The sequence below is a fragment of the Haliaeetus albicilla genome, chromosome 3 (assembly GCF_947461875.1).
Source record: "Haliaeetus albicilla chromosome 3, bHalAlb1.1, whole genome shotgun sequence".
Taxonomy (NCBI): Eukaryota; Metazoa; Chordata; class Aves; order Accipitriformes; family Accipitridae; genus Haliaeetus; species Haliaeetus albicilla.
Genome location: NC_091485.1, coordinates 53,489,673 through 53,511,610, shown reverse-complemented (window position 1 = coordinate 53,511,610; position 21,938 = coordinate 53,489,673). Strand labels below are relative to the sequence as shown.

At 36.8% G+C, this 21,938-nt stretch overlaps 1 protein-coding gene across 8 annotated transcripts in view; it reads right to left on the bottom strand.

Moving 5' to 3' along the window:
* Positions 1 to 21,938, bottom strand: part of VPS13B (vacuolar protein sorting 13 homolog B) — a 486,539-nt gene that overhangs the window by 389,182 nt on the left and 75,419 nt on the right. For 7 of the 8 annotated variants that reach the window (XM_069779759.1, XM_069779763.1, XM_069779764.1 and 4 more), the window contains exons 11-16: positions 21,021 to 21,158; positions 19,558 to 19,645; positions 13,963 to 14,154; positions 13,187 to 13,356; positions 9,189 to 9,383; positions 7,439 to 7,563 (exon numbers count right to left, since the gene is read on the bottom strand). In XM_069779759.1, the coding sequence (XP_069635860.1) occupies positions 7,439 to 7,563; positions 9,189 to 9,383; positions 13,187 to 13,356; positions 13,963 to 14,154; positions 19,558 to 19,645; positions 21,021 to 21,158 (908 nt within the window). Of the gene's footprint in view, positions 1 to 7,438; positions 7,564 to 9,188; positions 9,384 to 13,186; positions 13,357 to 13,962; positions 14,155 to 17,583; positions 18,862 to 19,557; positions 19,646 to 21,020; positions 21,159 to 21,938 lie in introns of those variants that run through there. The other variant, XM_069779766.1, reaches the window with a different exon arrangement.

Sequence of the window (21,938 nt, the reverse complement as noted above, 5' to 3'; positions counted from 1 at the left end):
CTTCCAATTTACATTGATTAAAAGTGCACTTTTAACAGATTTGTTGAATGCTGCCTGCCACATCTGCTGAGAAGCAGTAACATTAGGTCTGGACTTGATTTAAAAAAAAAAAAAATAAATAAACTAGAGGTTTCCAACTGAAGTTAATTTGTAGTCACACTAATCAACCTGCAAGTCATGTACTAAGAATGCAAAGCCCTCCTGGACAGGGTTGTTCTTGGTAACCAACAACAGTTCCTTCCAGAAGAGTGCAGTTGAAAAGTGCCCCACAATGTTCATGTTGAAACTTGATACATTAATATCACTGCAGATTAGAAAATGTTTCACACAAGTTCCTTGAGCATCTCCATCCTTACACACAAGCATGGCCTACTTCAACTTTTATAATGAAAGATGTTAAACCATGTTATCAATGAAAAATCATTCTCCTATTAAAACTAACTGTTAAATCACCCTATATCACTGTTCAAACTTTGCTATGATACACTGACATACCTACTCCTCAAACACAAAGATGCACAGTAGACCAAACTTCTGAAGGTGTCAAATTCACTGCTCACAAAGCCATACAAAACCACCTACCAATAAATTTAAAAAAAAAAAAAAATCTGATTTAGTATTATGTTCTTTGATGCATTTTCTAGGTGATGACAGAGAAGTACACAATGCTGAGGCAATACAATATACTCCCTAGACCGACTGTTCACATCTGAGGCAATCCTACACAACCAGCTCTGCAGAACCCAGGAGAATGACTGTTTCTGTCTGCTTTTGCACAGCCCGTATCACTGGCATATATGTCAATAGTTCAGACAGGTTTTTACATGTGCTAGCTCTAACTCACATGATGCTGATGGGGCTGAAAAACTCTCCTGTCCCATACACTGATGGCATCTGTTCAGGCATGCAATCTCAGATCTTTTCTGTTTCGAAGGATACCCTGAATTTTCATCTGGCAGTTATATCCAATTACTGACATAACTAATAGTTAGAACTGAATGCTACAAAATGAGTTTCATGTGTTTTTAACCTCTTTCTGCTTCTGACCCAGGAAACAAGCATGCCCCTCAACTGCCCATGTGAAACACAATCCACACAATCTAAATTGACATTACTCTTGATTTACTGTGACTAGTCAATAAAACAGGCTGCCAAAATCAAGACCCAAGTGTCAATTTATTGGAAAACTTCCTAGATTTATGATCTAATGTTCACAGTCTGAGGATATCTGGCTCTGTGTTTCTTGCCAGCAGGGTCCACTTGCCTCTTACTAGCACAACTGCACTGAATTGCATGATGGCTATGTCTCATGACTCTCAAGCTCACAAATCTACTATGATTTCTAGTTCTAAACAGTGTTACTCCACCAGACATGCCCTGCAAAGGTGTTTCAATCAAAAAAGTAACAAAGAAAGATAGTTTGCCTGATCCCCCACCATACGCTTTTAATCCTTTCTTCAGTAAGCAGCACTAAAGTCTACTGTCATCACAGTAGTACCTTGTTGGTAAAGGCCACATCAGAAGGAGATAATTTCCTTGCTAAAGAACTTCTTACTGTGCAAGAAGCCAGATCTTCATCTACCACACTGCTTGTGGATCAACAATTGGAATTGCTCTCACTCTGGTCAATTCATTAAATTCATACAGGATTTTCAAGATGACCCATAAAGCAGACATGAGCAGGTGCATATCCTGACTCCTACTGGAGCTTATAATGACCTTACTGGATTGTGTAAGGAGTCTAATGATGAAAAAAGAAAGAATAAAGTTGTATGGCATACCACTACGTAGCTTTGATTGAGAGGGGTAAGTTTGCCTTGTAAGGGGATATGTGATGGAAGAGCATGGAAGTAAAGCTGTATAAAAATACAAACACACATCTTTACAGTAACAAAAGTTTGAGCAGAAACCTAAACAGTAATAACACAAGGTCTTTAGAATCCTCAGTTTTTGTAATGTTTAATATTAAAGTTAGAAATTTAAAAAGTTGAACTAAATTATGTTTACAAAGCAACCATTTGGCAACTACACAGTGACAAAGTGAAAATAAAAGCTAGGAAGTCAGGTAAGAAAACACAAAATGCTGATGTTCAGGTTGCTAGCAGAGTATGTTTCTCAATATTATTGCATAATAGTTAGCCAAAAGGAGGTTATGACCTAAGGTGCCTATCTAATGTAAATGTAACAGATTCTAGAAACATAGTAAATGTTTACCTTTGAAATATTAAGAACAGCTATATTATATAAACATTCTTAATGGTTCATAAAAACAAAGCTACAGAAAATACATATATATATATATTCCAGGTGAGGAACTGTGTATCTAGATTTCTATAGTGATTTTTCAGTAATGAGGGCTTTCACAAGTGAAACAAGTGACACTGTATCTCTGGGCAGCTGAGGTGCCAAGCATATGATACATGTGACCTCCTCTAGCAGCAGAGCAAGTTTTAAGCTTTTGTCAGCTTTCATCAACAATGATTAGCTCTTCAATAAAAACACTAAAGAAAAGAGACACAATGCCAACACAAATCAAATCTCATGTTGTCAAGAATGCTTCCTCATCAGATTAGCACACTGCTTATGTTTAAGCTGAAATTTTATTTCCTAAGACAGTATCTGCAAAGAATAGCTCAAAATAAAGTATCTTTGCAAAAATTATATCCAGTTGGTCTCAAAGATTTTTTTTATTTACCAGTAATAATCTAGATCTACTTGCAAGTTTCTATTCCAGTTTTTTGTTCTGATAGAGTAACAATTCAAGAACAATCAATTAACTGCCCTGTACACTAACAACTAAAGTGAAAGCCATGAAATCCTAGATACTAATTTACCCAGCAGGTCCTCAACTTGTTCATAAAAAGTTCATTCACCCACTGAAATTTAACACAACCAGATATTACTCAAGTCTCTACTGGTGCTCCCTCGCAGACCGCAAACCAGCAGCCATTGGTCTAGCCTCAAAATGAGAAAGAGGAGACTCATTATCAGGGAAATAGACCCCTTGAAAGTAGACTACTGGACCAAGAAGCTGAATACAAAGCATGAAGGGATAGATCACATCATCCCCATTTATAACCTTATTCCACCAGCGTTTAGTCTCAAAAGCTGTCACAGGCAGAGATAGTAAGTGACAACCTTCCCGCAGTCCAGATAAAGGAAAACGAGAGTCTGGAACGCCTGTCACAGGAAGGGAATTTAGAGAAGACAGGTCAAGAAAAGAAGAAAAGTAATAAAATAACACACATAACTGGACCAATATCTAGCTGAAAAAATACAGATGACACACTTCACTATCAATCCAGATATCAGAAAAATAAAGGAAGGCTATTCAGAATCTATATTCCTTAATGTTACTTTAATATTCTTCAGAAGTACAATAAAGTGATTTTTTTTTATAAGTGATAGAGGGTTATAACACTAAAGTGTCTTACACTAGATTATCTCATCTTTTTTATAAGGGCATGTAGTGATAGGACAAGGGGTAACGGCTTTAAATTTAAAGAGGGTAGACTGAAATTAGATGTAATGAAGAAGTTCTTTACTGTGAGGGTGGTGAGGCACTGGAACAGGTTGCCCAGAGAGGTTGTGGCTGGCCCACCCCTGGAAGTGTTCAAGGCCAGGTTGGATGGGGCTTTGCACAATCTCGTCTAGTGGAAGGTGTCCTTGCCCATGGCAGGGGGGTTGAAACTAGATGATCTTTAAGGTCCCTTCCAACCCAAACCGTTCTATGATTATACGATTCTATGATCTGTTACCACAGAAATTGTAGCCAAAAGAAAAAAAGAAAAAGAAATCAGCTAATTCCTCTCAAGATTTCTGTTCAGCAATAAACATTCTTGTCATTCATTCTAGGCTTTTAACCATATTCTGCTAATTCTCAGTTGTTTTTAGACATCCTCCTGAAAGCTTTGAAAGCTGCTTTACAATCTGGCATGCAACACTACATAAAGTAGTTGTAAAATATTGACATTAACATTGTATTTTGCATCTTGTTATGCTTGACAAAAACAAAAGACCAGATGTTTTTACTTTCATATAAAAATAGATTAGCTATACAATTTAAAAGATGTCCAAGACTTAACTAGTGAGCCTGATCACATTTCTTTTATAAGAAGAAAGTGTATTAACTGAAATTAAAACAGACATCAATCTAGTAGGTAAACGAAACAGCACTTTTTTAACATTTATTGTTATTTACTGGAATTTACTGGGCTGATGTTGCTGAAATTTTATCTGTTAAAACACGCTACCAATGTTTATCAACTAGTTTTAAAAAAATAAATATTACTACAGTATTTTATACACCATATACATTTTGAGATTATTATATTGAAACTAAAAAAGAAAGGTATTCTACTGATTTATGTCAGAAATAAAGTTGAGATTTTCACTGCTAACTCAAAACATACTACCTGAGGGATTCCATAACAGTTCATAAAATGTCTTTGTTTTTAAAAGGTATGGTCTGTGGTATATATTTTCTACGAAGAAATAGAAGAACACATGTAGCATCAGATGTGTGTATGCTAAGAAACTCTGGAATGTGAAATCTAAAAATCCAAATAAAGCAGGTGGTATAATTTGGGGGGGGTAGGACTGAATTTAAGTTTAATGACATTACCAGGTTATCCTACCAGACTAATTCTCACTCACTGCATGACTTCAATGAAGCTCTCAGTCCTCATGCTGATTTCGATTTAGTTCAAGTGCTATTTGATGCGTTTCATCTGGAGTTTTATTCACTTCAAACTACACTTCATTTAACCAGGCTGCTGCTGTACTCATTTGTTTTTCTACTTTATTACCCGCAAATTGGTGTTGCTTAGTTTAGATAAATTGTTGGAATAAGTTAATTTTATATAAGTATTTCACACTGTTAAATAAATAAGATTTAGAAAGACATCATATCACAGAAAAAAAGTAAGAAAGCTATAAAAATTATTTGAAAATACACTAGACCACAATAAGTGTTGGTCTTACAAGATCTACTAATAAATGCTGATAGATGATTTGCTGTTTCAAGGCAGGACCATTCCCCTGCCTCCACTTCCCAAAACTACTGCTCGTTTTTATTTTTCTATGTTATTAGTCTACCTTACCCTATTTTCCAGCTGGGCACACATCGTAATACCATGTATTTTTAAAAGAGAGAGAGAAAGAAAGTGAGCAAGACAGAAAGCATGAGAGAGAAGCAGAGAATGCACAAGAGAGAGTGAGTGTGAGACCACGCACACAAGGTAGAGCGTGATGGCAAGCATGCAACAGCACATGTGGAAAAGCATGAGAAAGCAAACATGAGCGAGCAAGACATCGAGTGCAGTGAGCACAACCACACTCAAAAGAGCACAAGTGCATTCATGAGAAGCCACTAGTACTTGAATACCATGAACTTCTCAGACAATAGATTTTTTTCCAACTGTTTTTCATCTCTAAAACAATTCTTTTGTTTTGCACAACTAATCATAGGTTTTATAATGTAGTAAATAAATTTAAGTTTACCATTAAACAGTAATTTATTTCTACAGTTTACTAACAAGGATCACTAACCAGAACTTAGTGTTAAATGTCAGGTCATGAAAGGCTGTCAATCCTACCACAGTACTGAAGTACCCTGGATTACTGCTGATTATGAGTTATCCCGCTAACATTTATTACTTTTTAGAAAAATGCTGCAACAGAACAGCAATTCATCTGAAGTGGTTAGTACTTCTGCAAACTATCGATGGAAAATATGAGAAAGTCAATTAGGCTGCTACCACCTGGTGGTGTGCTGATTATGCTAAAACACTCATATTTAACATGGTATCATACCTTGTGAGAAAAACACTATTATATTATCTATGTAGCAGCAAGAGCAATCATAGCAGTAGTCTTTTTATTTTTTTATAATTCATTAAACTTTCACAAACAAATGAATGTTACAAATTAGCTATACAACATAGAATGTTTGAAGCCAAAGTACTTAATGCATTAACTTGTTTTCCTGTTACCTTGTCATTTTTTGAAAGATTGTTTGTCTGGATTTAGTCATAAAGTAGTATTACAGACAGCTACTGCTCAAAATGAGTGATAAACTACTGTCCTGTCCAAAGTATTGCCAAAACGCATTTTCTTGAAAATAGTTTTTATAAATACAATTTATTAATAAAAACTATTACACACTGACATTTATGATCACAAGATTTAAGCTGCAGAGCTAAATTTAAGTACTGAGTTTCCATGGCATTGAAATAAAAAAAAAAATATTTTTTTATATACCTCATTTAATAAAGCACAGAATTGTTTTCAGAATAAAAGTGTTTGCATTTAAAATCTGAACTACAAACAGCTTAATATCTGATCACAATGTTAAAACACTGTGCTCATTTTGGCTGGGATAGAGATAATTTTTTTCATAGAAGCTAGTATGGGGCTATGTTTTGGGTTTGTGCTGAAAACAGTGTTGATAACACAGGGATGTTTTAGTTACTGCTGAGGGGTACTCACACAGAGCCAAGGCCTTTTCTGCTCCTCACCCCACCCCACCAGCAAGTAGGCTGGGGTGCACAAGAGGTTGGGAGGGGACACAGCCAGGACAGCTGACCCCAACTGACCACAGGGACATTCCAGACCGTATGATGCCATGCTCAGCATATACAGCTGGGGGAAGAAGAAGGAAGGGGGGGACGTTTGGAGTGATGGTGTTTGTCTTCCCAAGTAACTGTTACACATGACGGAGCCCTGCTTTCCTGGAGATGGCTGAACACCTGCCTGCCGACAGGAAGTGGTGAATGAATTCCTTGGTTTGCTTCGCTTGTGCACACGGCTTTTGCTTTACCTATTAAACTGTCTTTATCTCAGACCATGAGTTTTCTCTTTTTTACTCTGCAGATTCTCTCCCCCATCCCACTGTGAGGGAGGTGAGTGAGCGGCTGCATGGTGCTTAGTTGCTGGCTGGGGTTAAGCCACAACAAACACTTCCACTGTAATGAGTAACAGAAATAAAAGTCTAATAAAGACTACGTTTGGGGGGGGGGGGGTGTTTGGGGGTCCCCCCCCACCCTGTCGTTGCTTTTTATTTAGTTGAGTTTAAAACAAAGAGCTGACCTGTTCAGTTAAACACATCAAGCTTGCCATCAGTATACAACTTCAGCTTTTGTATCCATTCAAGGAAGAATGGAAGCTGGTTCACAGAATTCTACAAGGTCTAGAAGAAAGCCATTTACTACAGGGCTTGCGTAGCCTGTTCTCTCAACCAAACAAGAGTCTAAAATGTTTATTAACAGCTATCCTTACAAAGAAATTTATTAATGATAACAGACTTATTTGCAGAATATGACAGAAGAGACAGAAGTTTAGGGATATATATGGAGCTTGATATTTTTAAATCATTCATTAGAAATGCAAAAGTAGTTGAATACATTACTTAAATACCCCGTACATGCTTAATGCTCACCAATATTTGGGAAACTTGATCAGCTTGCCATAAACAGCAGTACTGAATGAGGGGATAACTGGAACAGGGAAGCAGTACAATCCTTTACTGTCCAAAGAAGTCAGTGCTGCTTGAAAACCAAATATCTGAAACAAATTAAGTTGGTCAAAGGGTATACTATCACATGATTAGATCACTTTCAAATTACTTTCACAACATCATAACCACATTTTTAAATACACTCAATAAATATGAAATAAATTGTGTATTATTTTTAGATAATTCCTTTTCCCCCAAACATGAATCTAACTAGAAAAATCAATAGGAATACATATAAAAATATTTTCTTCGCTCAAAAAAGTAAGTGTTAACTATGCTCTGCCAACTTTTAAAAAATGTTGAATTACAATTTATCAATTAAAATACATTATTCTATATCCTTTAAATTTGTAGATAGCACATTGTCTTTCATATAAAATAAATAAAATCACTTTTTGCAATTATAACAACATTGGCCTAAAAAAGTGGTATTTAAGGATATGAGAACCTTCCCTTCAAAGTCTTTTTTCTTAATAAGAGCATCTAAAGAAATGTTCATCACAATTATTCTTTGTGATTCTTCCCTGTTCCATGTGGAAAACAAATGGTTGTAGAGTTGACTTTTTAACAAGTTGTACAATCATTCACATAAGAACAGAACACTTTGGCCTATATTAAGGCTAGCAAATAAACCGTATAAAACTCAAAACTGAAGTCCACATTTTGCAAACACTGATCAAACAACTGCTAAAATCCTTTTGAACAGAAAAAAAAATCCCCTCAAACTGAAAAACATACAGATAACTTGCAATATTGCCATCCCAATCACTTTAAATGTGACAGAAAGTAACATGTCACCCAGAAAACTGAAAGCTTGCCATGTAATTCTGGGACAAAGTTTGTTTCACGCAAACACTAAGAATTTCATTGTTTAAATCCCTATTATGGTATCAGCATGGAAGTGAATGGATAACTGAAAAATTTAGCAAAATTAACAGTACTAGTAGCAAATATTTACATTTTAGTAGTATCCAAAAGGTTTCAAACTGCCTGAGCACATCCCAAGAGTTTGGAAGGCCTGTTTTAAAAATCCTCGTGAGATTTCACCTTTTCATTTTACTAAAATCTCAGCAGATGACAACTGAATAATCTCAAAGCAATTTTTCAGTAGCTTCTTAAACTTCCCCCAACTTCACAATAAGAACTCCTCTCACATAATGGATCTTTAACTGAGAACATTCAGTTTTTTCCTCTTATAGCGGAAAAAAAAAAATCAAATTGTTTGGCAACAGTTTTCAATTGCACACCTTCACTATCACAGGTTTGCTCTATCAAAAGCACGACACAATACTATTAGAAGCGATGGGTTTTCCTCATAACATCCCATCAAGTTTCTGAATGTAATTTAGTGCAATCTACGTATTCTATGAGCATTGTCCTAGAAGGGAAAAGTTTATTTCCAAATTATTTTAACTCAATCTTGCCACAAAGACCTTGGGGCTTCAGTCTGTGTAGTTGCCTCATGTGAAGTTCTGTGCATATTCCAAAACATCTGGCTCGGGTCAGAAGCAGCAATCCCAACCAACCACATTCTGTGAAATCTGTTTACATCCTTTTAGATAAGCTGAAAACATTCTCCCAGGAAACCTGCTAACACTTAGGATTACCTGTACTTATATTAACTTTTTCTCAGCACACTGCAATAAGAAATAGATCTCAAGACTTCTTTTACCTTCAGATAGCAGTGTGAGTAACAGTAGTGAAGCAGGTTGTCAGATGGCTGGCCGAGGCTGCTGACCATGTGCACCAGTTGCTCAGCATACATCGGCACAGAGTGCTCCAGGTTAACCTTATCCACCAAAATTCGGATGGAAGGTAAAGGCCGCAGGGGCTGGAAGCTTGCAGTATTTAACAGGCCACTTAAATTCTAGGAGAGAGGGGAAAAAAACCCATGCAATTATTACACTGCAGATGTGTTATCCAGCATATTTACATATACTCTTACCTCCCCCCACACACAAGAAATCTACATGTTAGAAACTGTTTACAGATACCATGGCCTTATGGTCATTATAATACAATTTTTTCAAATTAATTTCTTCAAAGTTTAAAATTTATGTATAAACTTTTTAATCCAGAATTGTCTTGGGTGTAGGTGTCCAGGTGCTGGCAGTGGGGGTGGCTGCAGGGTAGCCTCTGTGAGGGGAGACCAGGGGCTGTCCCACACCAGGCACAGAGGGTTCCAGCCAGTGCTGCAACCGCCCCACTGCAGGACATAGCTGAGCCCGTCAGCCAAGCTGGTGGCACCTCTGTAGAAACATATTTAAGAAAGAGCAAAAACGCCACACAGGCTGAGAGGACTCGGGGGGGGGAAAAAAAAAAAAAACAAACCCTGAGAAACAGCAATATGAACAGCAAGGACAGAGAAGGAAGAGGAGGAGGAGGTAGCGCTCCAGGCACTGGAACAGAGATTCCCCTGCAGCCTGTGGAACAAGCCACACTAGCGCAGACATCCACACTGCAACCCACGGAGGACCCCCACACTGGCGCAGGTGGATATGCCCTGAAGGACACTGCAGCCTTGTAGACAGCACACAATGGAACAGACTTTTCCTCAAGGACTGCAGCCTGTGGGAAGGACTCACACTGCAGCAGGGGAAAAGTGTGAGGAAGAAGGAGTGGCAGAGATCAACTGTTAGGGACTGATCGCAACCTGCCATTCCCCATCCCTCTGCACTGCAAGGTGGGACATAGAAGAGTCAGGGAATGAAGGAGTGAAGTTGAGCCTCAGAAAAAGGGGAATGGGGGAAAGGTATTATTTTGATTCATGTCTTTGTTTCTCACTATCCAAAACTATTTTAACTGGCAATAAACTAAATTCACTGTCCCCAAGTTCAGTCTATTTTGCTCATAATGGTAACTGGTAAGTGATCTCCCCCTCTTTAGCATCTCAACCCACCCTTTTCTCTCCCCCCAGTCCTGTTGAGGAGGAGGAGTGAGAGAGTGGCAGCTGGCCAAGGTCAACCCACTTCAAGAATATGCAAAGTCGAAATATTTTGTTCCATAAAATATTTGTTTACATTTTTATCACTCCAAAGCACTAACACCATACTAAACTCATGCTGATCTAACTCTTACGCTGTCATATATTATGATGTATTCACAGCCATGCCAGACATCTCGGCAAAAGAAGATGCCATTCCAAAAAAAAAAAAAAAAGCCGTAATTTTACACATCCAACTATATTTTTCATAGTATCCATTAAAATGAAGTGCTGTATCCAGTACAAGAAAGACATGGACATACCAGAATAAGGTTGTTGGAGGGCCACCAACGTGGTTGGGGGGTTGGAACATAAAAGCTCTCTCTCTCAGGAGAGACTGAGACAACTAGAGTCATTCAGCCTGGAGAAGGCCAAAAAGAGATCCTACTGCTGTCTACAGCTACCTGTTGGGAGGGTATGGAGAAGAGGGAGCCAGACTCTTGTCAAAGGTGTACTGTAAGGGGATGAGTGGCAACAGACACAACCTGAAACACAGGCAATTCCAAGCAGGTCTATGCGAAAGCTTTTTATGGAATCTGTATCCTTGGAGCTAATTCAGCACTTAACTGGACAACCCCTAGAGCAGCCTGCTCTACTTGGGCTTGCTTTGAGCAGGATGTTGTAATCCTGGAAATCATCTCCAGAAATCTCTTCCCATCCAAATTACTCTATGAATCTAAAAATTTTATTAAACTTGTATCACAATAGGACAATAAGTTGATGTATGTATGACTTTCAATCTAAAATTCAAAATTCTTATTATATTAAATAGGCTTGGCTTCACTCAGGAAACGTAAACTGAAACTCCAAGTAAAAAAAAAAAAAAAAACAAAAAAACAACCACCCAAACACCGCCCCCCCCCCCCAAAGTTCACTTGAACTCAACTTGTTTGCCTCAAACCTACAATAAATATGGGGCTGTTCTCCCATCATACAAATATCATCTGCCCATGCCCATAAGGTGAAAAGCACCACAATCCATTGGGCTATTCTGGGCTGAAAGGAAATAATGCTTCCCATTAGCCACCTGGCAATGTCCCATTTTCTAATATTAGAAGCTTCTGAATGTATCCTAATACATCATGAGATAACAGATTTGTCAACAGTTCACTCACTCCAGCCAGCTTAACTGAAAAGATAAGCAATCTAAATTTAAGAAAAAGATACACACTCCTAAGCACACTCACTGAATAAATGGCACATGCTTGAAATTTTATATATGTTGCAGCTTAGAGACTAGGGATCCAAGTCAAGTATTAATACATATGTTATTGTGTGTATTTCACTTCAGCAATGAAAATGCTTATACAAGCACACTATAAGAAATGCCATAAATTAAGACTTTCTGTGCTCTTGCTCATACACATACAATCTTAAATCACATAAACATGCTGTAAGTAAGCATATTCTACAAGAAAATACAGCAGGTATCTATTACGTTATCAAGATAATTTAACGTCACTGTGCCTTCCATCATGTAATACTACTCAAATCCATCTCTGGGGGGTAAAAAAAAAAAAAAAAAAAAAAAACAAACAAAAAACCCCAAACACACAACACAACTAAAACCAAAACCCACACAACTCAAAACCACAAAAACTTTTTCAAATGGTTTTCACCTTTCTTGCACATAAATGCTTCACAAATACTTACAAGGTTACTTTCACAACACCTTCAGAATATACAACTTCATCTCCATTTTAGACCAGAAATTATAATTGAAAAAAAAAAAAAAGCCCGATACTAAAATAATTCATTAATTCTGGAAGCCCATTTGAATGCCAATGTCTGAATGTCTAGCATAGCAAAGTACTTGACAAATAAAAGCCTAACTCTCATTGCTTTAACTGGAAACACAGATACTGAGAACTTCTGCAAAACATCCCACTAAAAAAGCTCATCCTCAAGTACAGGGAACTTGTATTTAGTGTCCACTTGTGAAAAACCCACTGGAAGTTTTTAATATCACATAAAATTTCCTAGAAATTGAAGTCAATTAAGAATTGATTTTTTTCTTTCCCTCTTCTTCCCTTATCCATAAAATCCCTTCCAACCACTGCTTCAAGAGGTAAACCTACTGCAAGTCTTCACTGCAAAACAGTGATTCATCCCTACAGTACCTCGTCTTTGTGCACTGAGGAAGAAGTCCTATAGGAATATTAAACCAGTACAGGATTCTTTAGCTGGAGGTATACTACATATATCCAGAAGATAAAACAAGTTAAGGCTGTTAGGAAATTTCATTTCTGGCTGAGTTAGTCACTCAGCAGTTAGATGTTCAGTAACAGCCAAAGTCCTGCTGGCAACCTGGCTGGAACTAGTACACACAGAGCTGGCTGTTAACATCTATGAAGTCTCTACTGAGCCTATGTATTCAAAGATTTCAGACTTGACCTAGTTTGGGAAGACCCGCATGGCAAAATGACAACAGATACTCTTCTGATGGAAAGATTTCCATGAAAGATTTCAAGTGGGAGCTAATTCTTTTTCATCTGCTTGATGCTTTAAAAAATCTTTTTTCTTCCAAATTCTTTTTTCCTACCAGTACATCACACCATCATGGGCACCAAACTGATTTGGAACTCATCAATACATCTGGCACATGGAATAACAGCTCAGTGAGAAAATTTCTATGAAATAGCACGTGCTGATATAAAAAAATTGAATAAATATCTGTGCATACATACCTTCTCACCCATGATTATGGGCATCAAGTGGTCTAGTAAATTGAATTCTGCCACAGGGATTATAATTGTACACTTAAGAACAGTGAACGTTGTAAGTCGAGTGGGAATGTATTCCTCCAATGATGCTACTTCTTCCGAGCTTGGCGTAATTCTATTTCCATCCACAATATCTACAATAAGTCAAGATTACATATGTTGGACTAAAATATATAAAATGTCTCCTACAGCTGCTGTTTCAGAAATGGTTAGGGACTAACAAAAAAATGGAAAGCTTCCCCCCCTTTCATAGTTAATTTTATTCCACACTGGTTCTACCTAAGGCTAAATGCAATCGTAACTGGATTTTCCTTACTTTGAAAGCTGTACAGCTCTTTGTCAGAAACTCATCTTAACAGTTTACCATGGCTTGTTTCCATACATTTTTATCCTGTATAACTATTATTTCAAACTAATAAATACATACCAGTAGGGATACTTTCTTCTGTAAGACTCCAAAATCAAGCTCAAATTCTCAATGAAATAAGCTCTCCTTACTCAACAAGAGGCTTGTGATTGAAACAAATGGCCTCCAAAGCATCTGAAATTATCTCAGAGACATATCCAATACTGATGGGGATATCACGATCAATTTTATCTTTATTTTAAATTTTGCTCTTTGGTGTCATAAAATCCCCTGACAGATTTGGAGTTTAACTATTTGGAAGTTGCACCTTCAAGAACACTGAATTCGGTCTGGTTTAATTCTGTGTATTCGCATATATGCAATAGGAGCAAACCTGGCTTAGTTCTGCTGTATGGCTCATATTCATGTTCCAGAGCACAAACTATCATTTTCATTATCCGGTGTACTGCACTGCTATCCAATCGAAGATTGAGTGGGCCCACAATTAGGCTTTTTGTAGACATCTCCTGAACATTTCCAAAATCTTCACTCTTTACTGAAGAAAGGTCTTGCTGATTCCCAGAAACTACAAGAAGTATTATAAATAACAACAAATTACACCAAACAATTGGACATAAATTTTTTTATCAGCTATTTTTGTTTCAAATCCTGTGATCACAGACTTATAAACATACAGAAAATATAACAATACAAACTGAACACATAAATATACCGTGACTGGTTTAACATGTTTAAACTAACATTATTCCTGTTTAATGCAGAGCAAACAGGGCAAGATTATGCCTTGCCTCCAAGCACAGCACAACTTAGGAACCTTTCCATTAACTTTGTATCTCTCAAGCTTGGGACTCTGAAGGTGTCCAAACTTCTGTGGCCACTTAACCCCAGGTGCCAGTGCTGTTCAAAAATTTCTACAGTTTATCACAAAGATATCCATCCCAAACAATCAAGGAAAAGGTGTCCTGCAACGAAACTACAGATATGGGCCCTTGAAATGCTGGCTGCTGGTACATGGGCTATAACAGCAGTGAGAATCATACTCACTTGTATTGTCATAAACCAGACTGACAACTGAAGATAAACCCTTCCTTCCACTCACTGATGAAGTAAAGCATGGGCAGCGAGAACGAATATTTCTTTAATCATGCCTCAGACCATTTTTAGAAGATAAAAGGGTGGTTTAGTGTCGGCATCCAAAAGATCTATAACCTTTGTGCTCAGAATCACAGCCAGTGTACCAATTAAAGTTGAGTTACCATTTTTCTGATATAGATGTAGGGTAATGATGTAGACTGAAATCACACATTCACTGCATACAGGCTACTCATCAGCTATCACACAGCATGACTATATTTCTCTAAACTTACTTCATGGAAATTCTTCAGTTAAATTATGCAAATTTCAGAAGTTTAAGTTTTCCTGACACATATGACTTGTAAAAAAATACTCTCACCCCTCTAACATATTTAGTTTGCAGAATTTCACTCAGATTTTTTTTTTCTAATAAATCATCACTTTGACAGTGTCTTCATTGCTTTGACACAAGCCGTAAAAATTGTCTTGCTAAGCATTACACAAATGAACAGTCTGACAAAATAAACATCAAGATTAAATGGATTCTGAGACTGTTTAACCTATAAAAATGAAGGAGTTCTGAGATAAAATTGTAGGATGACAGTTTAATTCATTGAGTGAATGTGGATAGCACATACTCCTTAGATAGCACATTACTTCATAATCCACCTGGTCAAAGCTGTGACAAATAGGAAAGCCAGGAAATGCACAGCCATTGCCACCAATTTCACCTTGATTTCCATAATTTAACACGTCTGCAATTGCAGAGCTGTCCATTTGATATGTTCTCCTTATACTCATGATCAAGTCGTGCCGCAGAAACCAAAGGGTGCGTAAGCAGTGGACTGACGTGTTCCATGATGATCCTTCTCAACAGTAATATTTTTCAAGTGATTGCCAAGCTCTTATCGAATGTGGACCTTGTACACCTACTCAATGCAAGATACATCCCATCCCTTCCCCTCTTCACCCATCTGCCTGGAAGCAAATCAACCTATTTCCTTGCATAAATCTAATAACCTCCTGCCTTTCTGTTACAGTAACGAACTAAACACACCTGTAGAGAACTATGACCCAAAACCACAGGAAAATCTGACAATTCCAAATTCTCATTATACCATCTCCCTCACTGACACTATCTGTCCGTACTAACGTAAGTGGCAAGACAAGCTCAGCTCAGCTCATCAGACTGGGCAGTGGGAGCTGCAGCTGCTGCAGACAGTTGACATACCCACTTTGTCCAAGAGATGTAGGATCTTTCAACTTCTGAGTAGCTGAGGCTTTGTGGTTAAGCAGCATGGCACGGTGTGCTTCACAACTTCAAGGCAAATCTTACTTTTAAACCAACTGGAAGAAAGCATGTTTTATTTCTGGTTGCCCAAGAGGAACCTAGTCATTTTTTACCCTCCAGGGGAACACTCCCTTTTCCCTCCCTCCTTTACTGTACTCATTTAAAACAGTCTTTTTAATGAGGGAAGTGAGCTTGCGGAAAAGGAAGGAAGGATAAGGGTTTTTTCCCTTATGTTTAAATCATGCTTTGTAAAATGTTCTTGCTTCTAAGCACTGATGAGGAGACAGGCCCTCAAATAAACCAGGACTATGCCAAATTTGACACAGAGCTGGCCTAATGCTCTGCAGGCCTTTACAGGCCTATACACTCTGCAGAAGAATTAACTTTGTCCCTAAAAGCCCAGCAGAAGTTGATGGTGAGAGCATTTATAGCCTCTGCTTCCTTTGGTGTTTTGTTTACCATTTTTGAGAAGAAAAAGAAAGAAAAAAGGATGGAAAGATACTGCCTTATAAAACCTATTCAAATCTTCAGATGAAACTCAAGTTACAACCTTTTTAATAAATACTGAAAAAGACTTTTTTTGAAAAAGACAGCATGCAACCTGTTGTGATGGTATGCTTTATTTAACATGCAATTAACACACATTTTCGTCCTTCCAGTTCTACATAGTATCCAGTTCAGATGAACACTATCAAGAAGTGTAAAAAAACCCCATAACCTCACATAAAAAATATTAAGGCCAAAAGCCTTTAGAAGTAATAACAGTCTACCTTTTCAAAAAGAAAAAAAAAAGACCCACTTGTATATATTGTATGTATACGAATAACACTGAAGTGACAGAATTTATACAAACCACTTTCTGGAATAGTTCCATTTAATTCAGTGCAAAGAGAATGTAATATAAAACCTATTGGTTCTACAGAAGGAGGTGATCACAGGTTACTTTTGAAACTTTGCAGATGCATAAAGGAAAATAATTTCTGATCACCAAGTATTCAGCTTTCCACAAGCCATATGTCTAATTCTAACTGACAAAAAAATCATCTTAAAATGAGAGTGCTGCATAATAAACTTGCCACCAAAATAGATAGGTACACATTATAAACAAAACATAACTTCAAAAGTACACCCCATTAGGTCTGTAGGTCATGCAAATCAGTGATCAGGGAACTGATAGACTGCACAATGCTTCAGGGAAATTACTGTTTTGTATTGAAAGCAAAAAATAGAAAAATGAAGTTGGAAGGACAGGACAGGCAGAATTTCAAAATAAAACTACTGTGCAAGACTATCTATCTTGTTTTCATTCAAAATACTAGAAGTGATTAATGCACTTCTATAAGTGACGGATGAAACTCCTGAGGTTAATGTTATCCAGGAGGCACTTGTGGTTTAATCAGTAATCATATGCTTCAGGAAAGGTTAAAGGTGCAAAGAATGTGTCAAACCAAAATTGCCTTGACAGATAAAAATCTTACAATCACAGTAACTGCCTCCTATAACTTAAGTTGGGTTAGGTTTTTTTAGGAGAAGGTGGTGTGCACTGATTGTAGCTAAAAACAGTCAGTATCAAAAACAGAAATAGTAAAATGTGTTTATATGGAAGTATTTGTGTAAAAGTTTACCACACATTAAAAATGTAGCAAGATTTATATTGTTTTCAAAATCTTGAGGTATTTATACCTTCATTTTAAAGAAATAAGTTACACCTATTTGTTCATGTTCTATTTAATAATTACAGTTGACTCACAATACGGAAAAATTAGCTAGAAAATAACTAGCAGAAAATGTCACATTTGCTTTTCTGAGGAAAAAAACTATTTGAAAATTTAAGGGTTTAAGGTCTTGATTCTAGAGCTATAACAACCATTTAAAGCACTAATTTAAAGTGATTTAATTACTCCATTCTTTTATGTAGTCTGGTAGCTGAAATTAGAGGAGTAATACTGAAGTAAAAGCACACAGCAAGGTTTGATAGGAAGCCAAGATACATTTTGTGGGGGGTTTTCCTAGTGACTGGTGCAGAAAATAAAAGCCAAGGCCCTGAGAAAGCAAATTGAAAGAAACAGAAGAGAAGCTGAGGAGGGGAAAAGGTAGTCAGAAAATACCAGTAGCCTGGCCTTAAGGAGAAAAAAAAAGTGTTTCCAAGTTCAGCAATTTGTGAAAAGAGTTACAGTCAGAAAAAGATATGTCATTACATTAGTTGTGCCTTCAGAGAAACAAGACAAAATACTCCACAAAATCAATTTTCCCTCATAATCAAATAGCCTGTGCATATTCAAATTTCTCTACCAAAATTTAAAAAGGAGATAAGGCTCACCCTACGTCTTCAACTTCTGTACATAAAAGTTCCGTGTGCAAATAAACAGTTATTTCTTTATTAAAACCAGAAGTAGATTGCAGCAGAAGCTTGACTTAATGTACATTTTCTCAGCTTCACATCACACGGGAAAGAGAAGAAAGCCTCAGGGCCAGGAAAGAATTGTTAAATTACCTAGCGTATCCCTCTACTAGCGAAGGCAATAGCATCATTTATTTCTTTTAACAAGCTTTGCATGATCCATCCTCTAACCAGACTGGAAGTTTTTCTTTCCTTCTCCTTTTATACTTCACGTCCAACAAGTCCAGAAAACAAAAACATTAGGAATTGAGACTTCTCTCACATAGAGACAAAAACGCACAAAAAAAACCCAGATGGGTTGGACTAGGTAGCAAGGACAGATAAACATTTGGTCACAAAATAGCAAGAAGTTCCTAAAAGATGCCCACAGAAGTAGTGTTCATGATAATAAACACACAGGTGGGGAAGAAAGCATTATTTAGGCAATAAAACTGCAGAGCAGCAGCTATAGATGACAATCGTCCCGGGGGGGATGAGAATCACATTACAATTCATGATAGGAATACCTGTATAAAAATACATACATATTACTTGCTGATACATTAACTCCTTTTTCCTGGCTTTTATAACAGTCACAAAAGTAGATATACTTACTGCATTGAATCCACTGTATTGTCTCAGATTTAGAAAAGAATTGATAGGAATCTCAAAAATTACTTAGAATTAGCCAATATCTATGTGTGCATGGTTTAGGCTAACAATTGCTCACAAAATTTTTCAGATATGTATATTTAAAGATTAACTCTCCACACTATCTCTCATCCTTGCATTTTTCTTCATAGGAGAAAACGCCAGTCCTTTTCATCTTCTGCACCAAGTATACGATCAACTTTATTCTTCAACCAGGGTTTCTCGAAATATTTCCGCCCCCCCAAAGTCAATAATGACAACTTGGAAAAAAAAAAAAAAAAGACATCATACTTTATGAACTTCACCACTGCTACAAGAGAATTATTTTCAGTTTAGCAACTGACTATATCATTGTGATTACTCATGCAGGAAAACAAAACCAGGAAGAACACCAAAAATCAACAGCTAACCAAAACAGCTAACCTCAAACACATCAGTGAAGATGAAACTATTTTAACAATGAACCTCATGGTAAATCTAAGGTAAGTTAGAGGACAGTTGGTCAATGACCAGATGGGCATGAAAAGTCTTTGTTTCTATTATTTAACAGGGTAAACAAAGAAAAAAGGTACCTTTGCCATTGGTGTTTTCCATTGTGTACAAGTAATCCATGTAGAAAGCCCCAAACCTCTGCATTCCAGCTATCTCTGTGTACGTCTCCTACCAACAAAGCAAAGCAAAGAAAACGTTGTATAAGGAAAGAATCTTGAGATTACCAACTGATAAGTTGGTATGAGAGAGATATATTCATGTTTGGATTTGTGCATCAACACACAGAAAGGCTTATCAAAACAAAGGACAGAGGTTATCCCAAAGAATTCACCTTTCTGATAGGTAATGTAACTTCTATTTGAGGCCACACAAAGGCACATCCATAATTCCAGTGGACATGCTGACTAATTCATCAATAACATCTAGTTAATTAGTACCTTTAATGGTGTAAGTATTCTTCACTTGACCTCTTGCATCCAACAGATCTACCTAATTAAATACACTGAAAACTGAAGCTCATTCATTCTGGATTTTTTTATTTAAGGAATATTATGGCTTTATCTTTAAACAGTAAGAAACTTAAGACTTTATGCCATCATTGGGATTTATACATAATATAATCTATTATTACACAGCAAGTTTGCTTTCCCTTTTGCCAAAAAAATGGCAAGTCACAAAAATATCGAAGACAGGCGAAGGAAAAAGTAAAGCTTAAAACTAAAACACGCTATGGAAAATGTTTGAATATGTATAAGTACTTGTGATTTAACTAATTAATTTCTTCTTTTTTTTTTATGGCATTCTTCAGGGTTACTCTTCTTCATCAGTAGTACTAAAAAGGTGAAAACAGTAAAATTTAAAATAAATCAGTTATATTCAAATTTGTAAATGGTTTACCTGTACAATAACACAGAGCATAGATCTCCACCTATGAACACACCTGGAAGGGACCACCTTGGTGATCACATCCAGTCTTTAATAATTGCAGACAATCAGGGAATAAAGTTTTACTGCACAATTTACAACAGAGACTATTGGTGACTGAAAATTTGTCTCTATCAAAGGCAGAATTAGCAAGACTTCCTCTAAGTAGACAAATACAGCACAAGGACAGTAAAATCAACATTGCCCAAGACCTGGTTTCCAAGAGAGCACTTCCTAGTTTGAAGACCATGAACTACTTACTGTTTTGGTTTAAAGAAGTATGAGCTGGTAAAGCTTGACCTTTTGCTAGCATTCTCTCTTATCTCTGTTTTTCTCCGCAGGTGTTCTGTAGTTAGTGCTTTTAGAAACTATGGCATTGATTCAGCTTTTAGGGCAGGAGGGAAGTTTGAGGTTTCTGTTGGACATGTTTTTGTTATTTTATTTTTTTTTAAACACAAACAGGTTTACCTTTTTTTGGCCATCTGCAAAGTAAGATTCAGTTAAACATGACAAAGTAATGAAAATCAGTCCTCTAATAGTGCACAGATCGAAATAGTCATTAGAAATCCACTAGAGAGCATTAGAAATTTTTTTTCCAAGAAAAATTTAATTCTCTGACCTTATGATGTGCTGCATCCAATATAAATTCTGCACGAATACTATTATTTTCTGGACTTCTGTAATCAAATAGTGAATTGGTAAGGTACGTCATCCCTTTTGCACTCAAATTTTCTCCACAATTAAAGAAGTAGGCCTCCTTCATGAGGTAATAGAAAATAAGACAGAGGAAAAAAAAAACACAGTCACATTAACAGAGCAGTTTCAATTGTCATAACACACTAATGACATGGTAGCATCCCTCAAGAGCACATTTCATTATGAATGAAGACAATTAAAATAACTTCATTCAAATAATTCTGAAGTTCCTGTCCAGTCCCTCCCCATTTTCAAATTAATTAGAATGGCCTGAGCTAGTGAATATTATACAACCCATGACACAGAACATCCTAGTTTCAGTTTAACAGAAAATAACCTCAGATCATTGTTACTCCAAATTCTTCCCCAACCTCTGAACTATACACAATCTTGTCACTACATACTCCATTTCTCTGACTGACCAATGCCTTTCAGATGCTTTATCTATCCTCTTCATGATAAACAGTTATTTCAATGTATGACCTGCTTGCTACCTTATCACTCTTCTTCATTCATCTAGATTTTCACGTCTTCTCCATATCCCAAACCCTCTATCCTTCTGAAATCAACACAACTTTTCCATGAGGAATTATTCTTCCAAACAGGTTATTTATATGAGATTGACTTTTTTTCCAACCATCTATTCTCAATCACATACAACAAAGCTGGAATGTTTATAAAAGGCACAGTCCCAAATATAGCAGTACAGAAAGAGAACAGGTGAGGCAGTATCAACATCACCACCATTCTCACAAAAACAGAGATTTTCTTAAAATTCATGCCCTAGAGGGTGGCAGAAAAATGAAAAAGGTCAAAAACCCAAATGTCCCTTATCAACTAA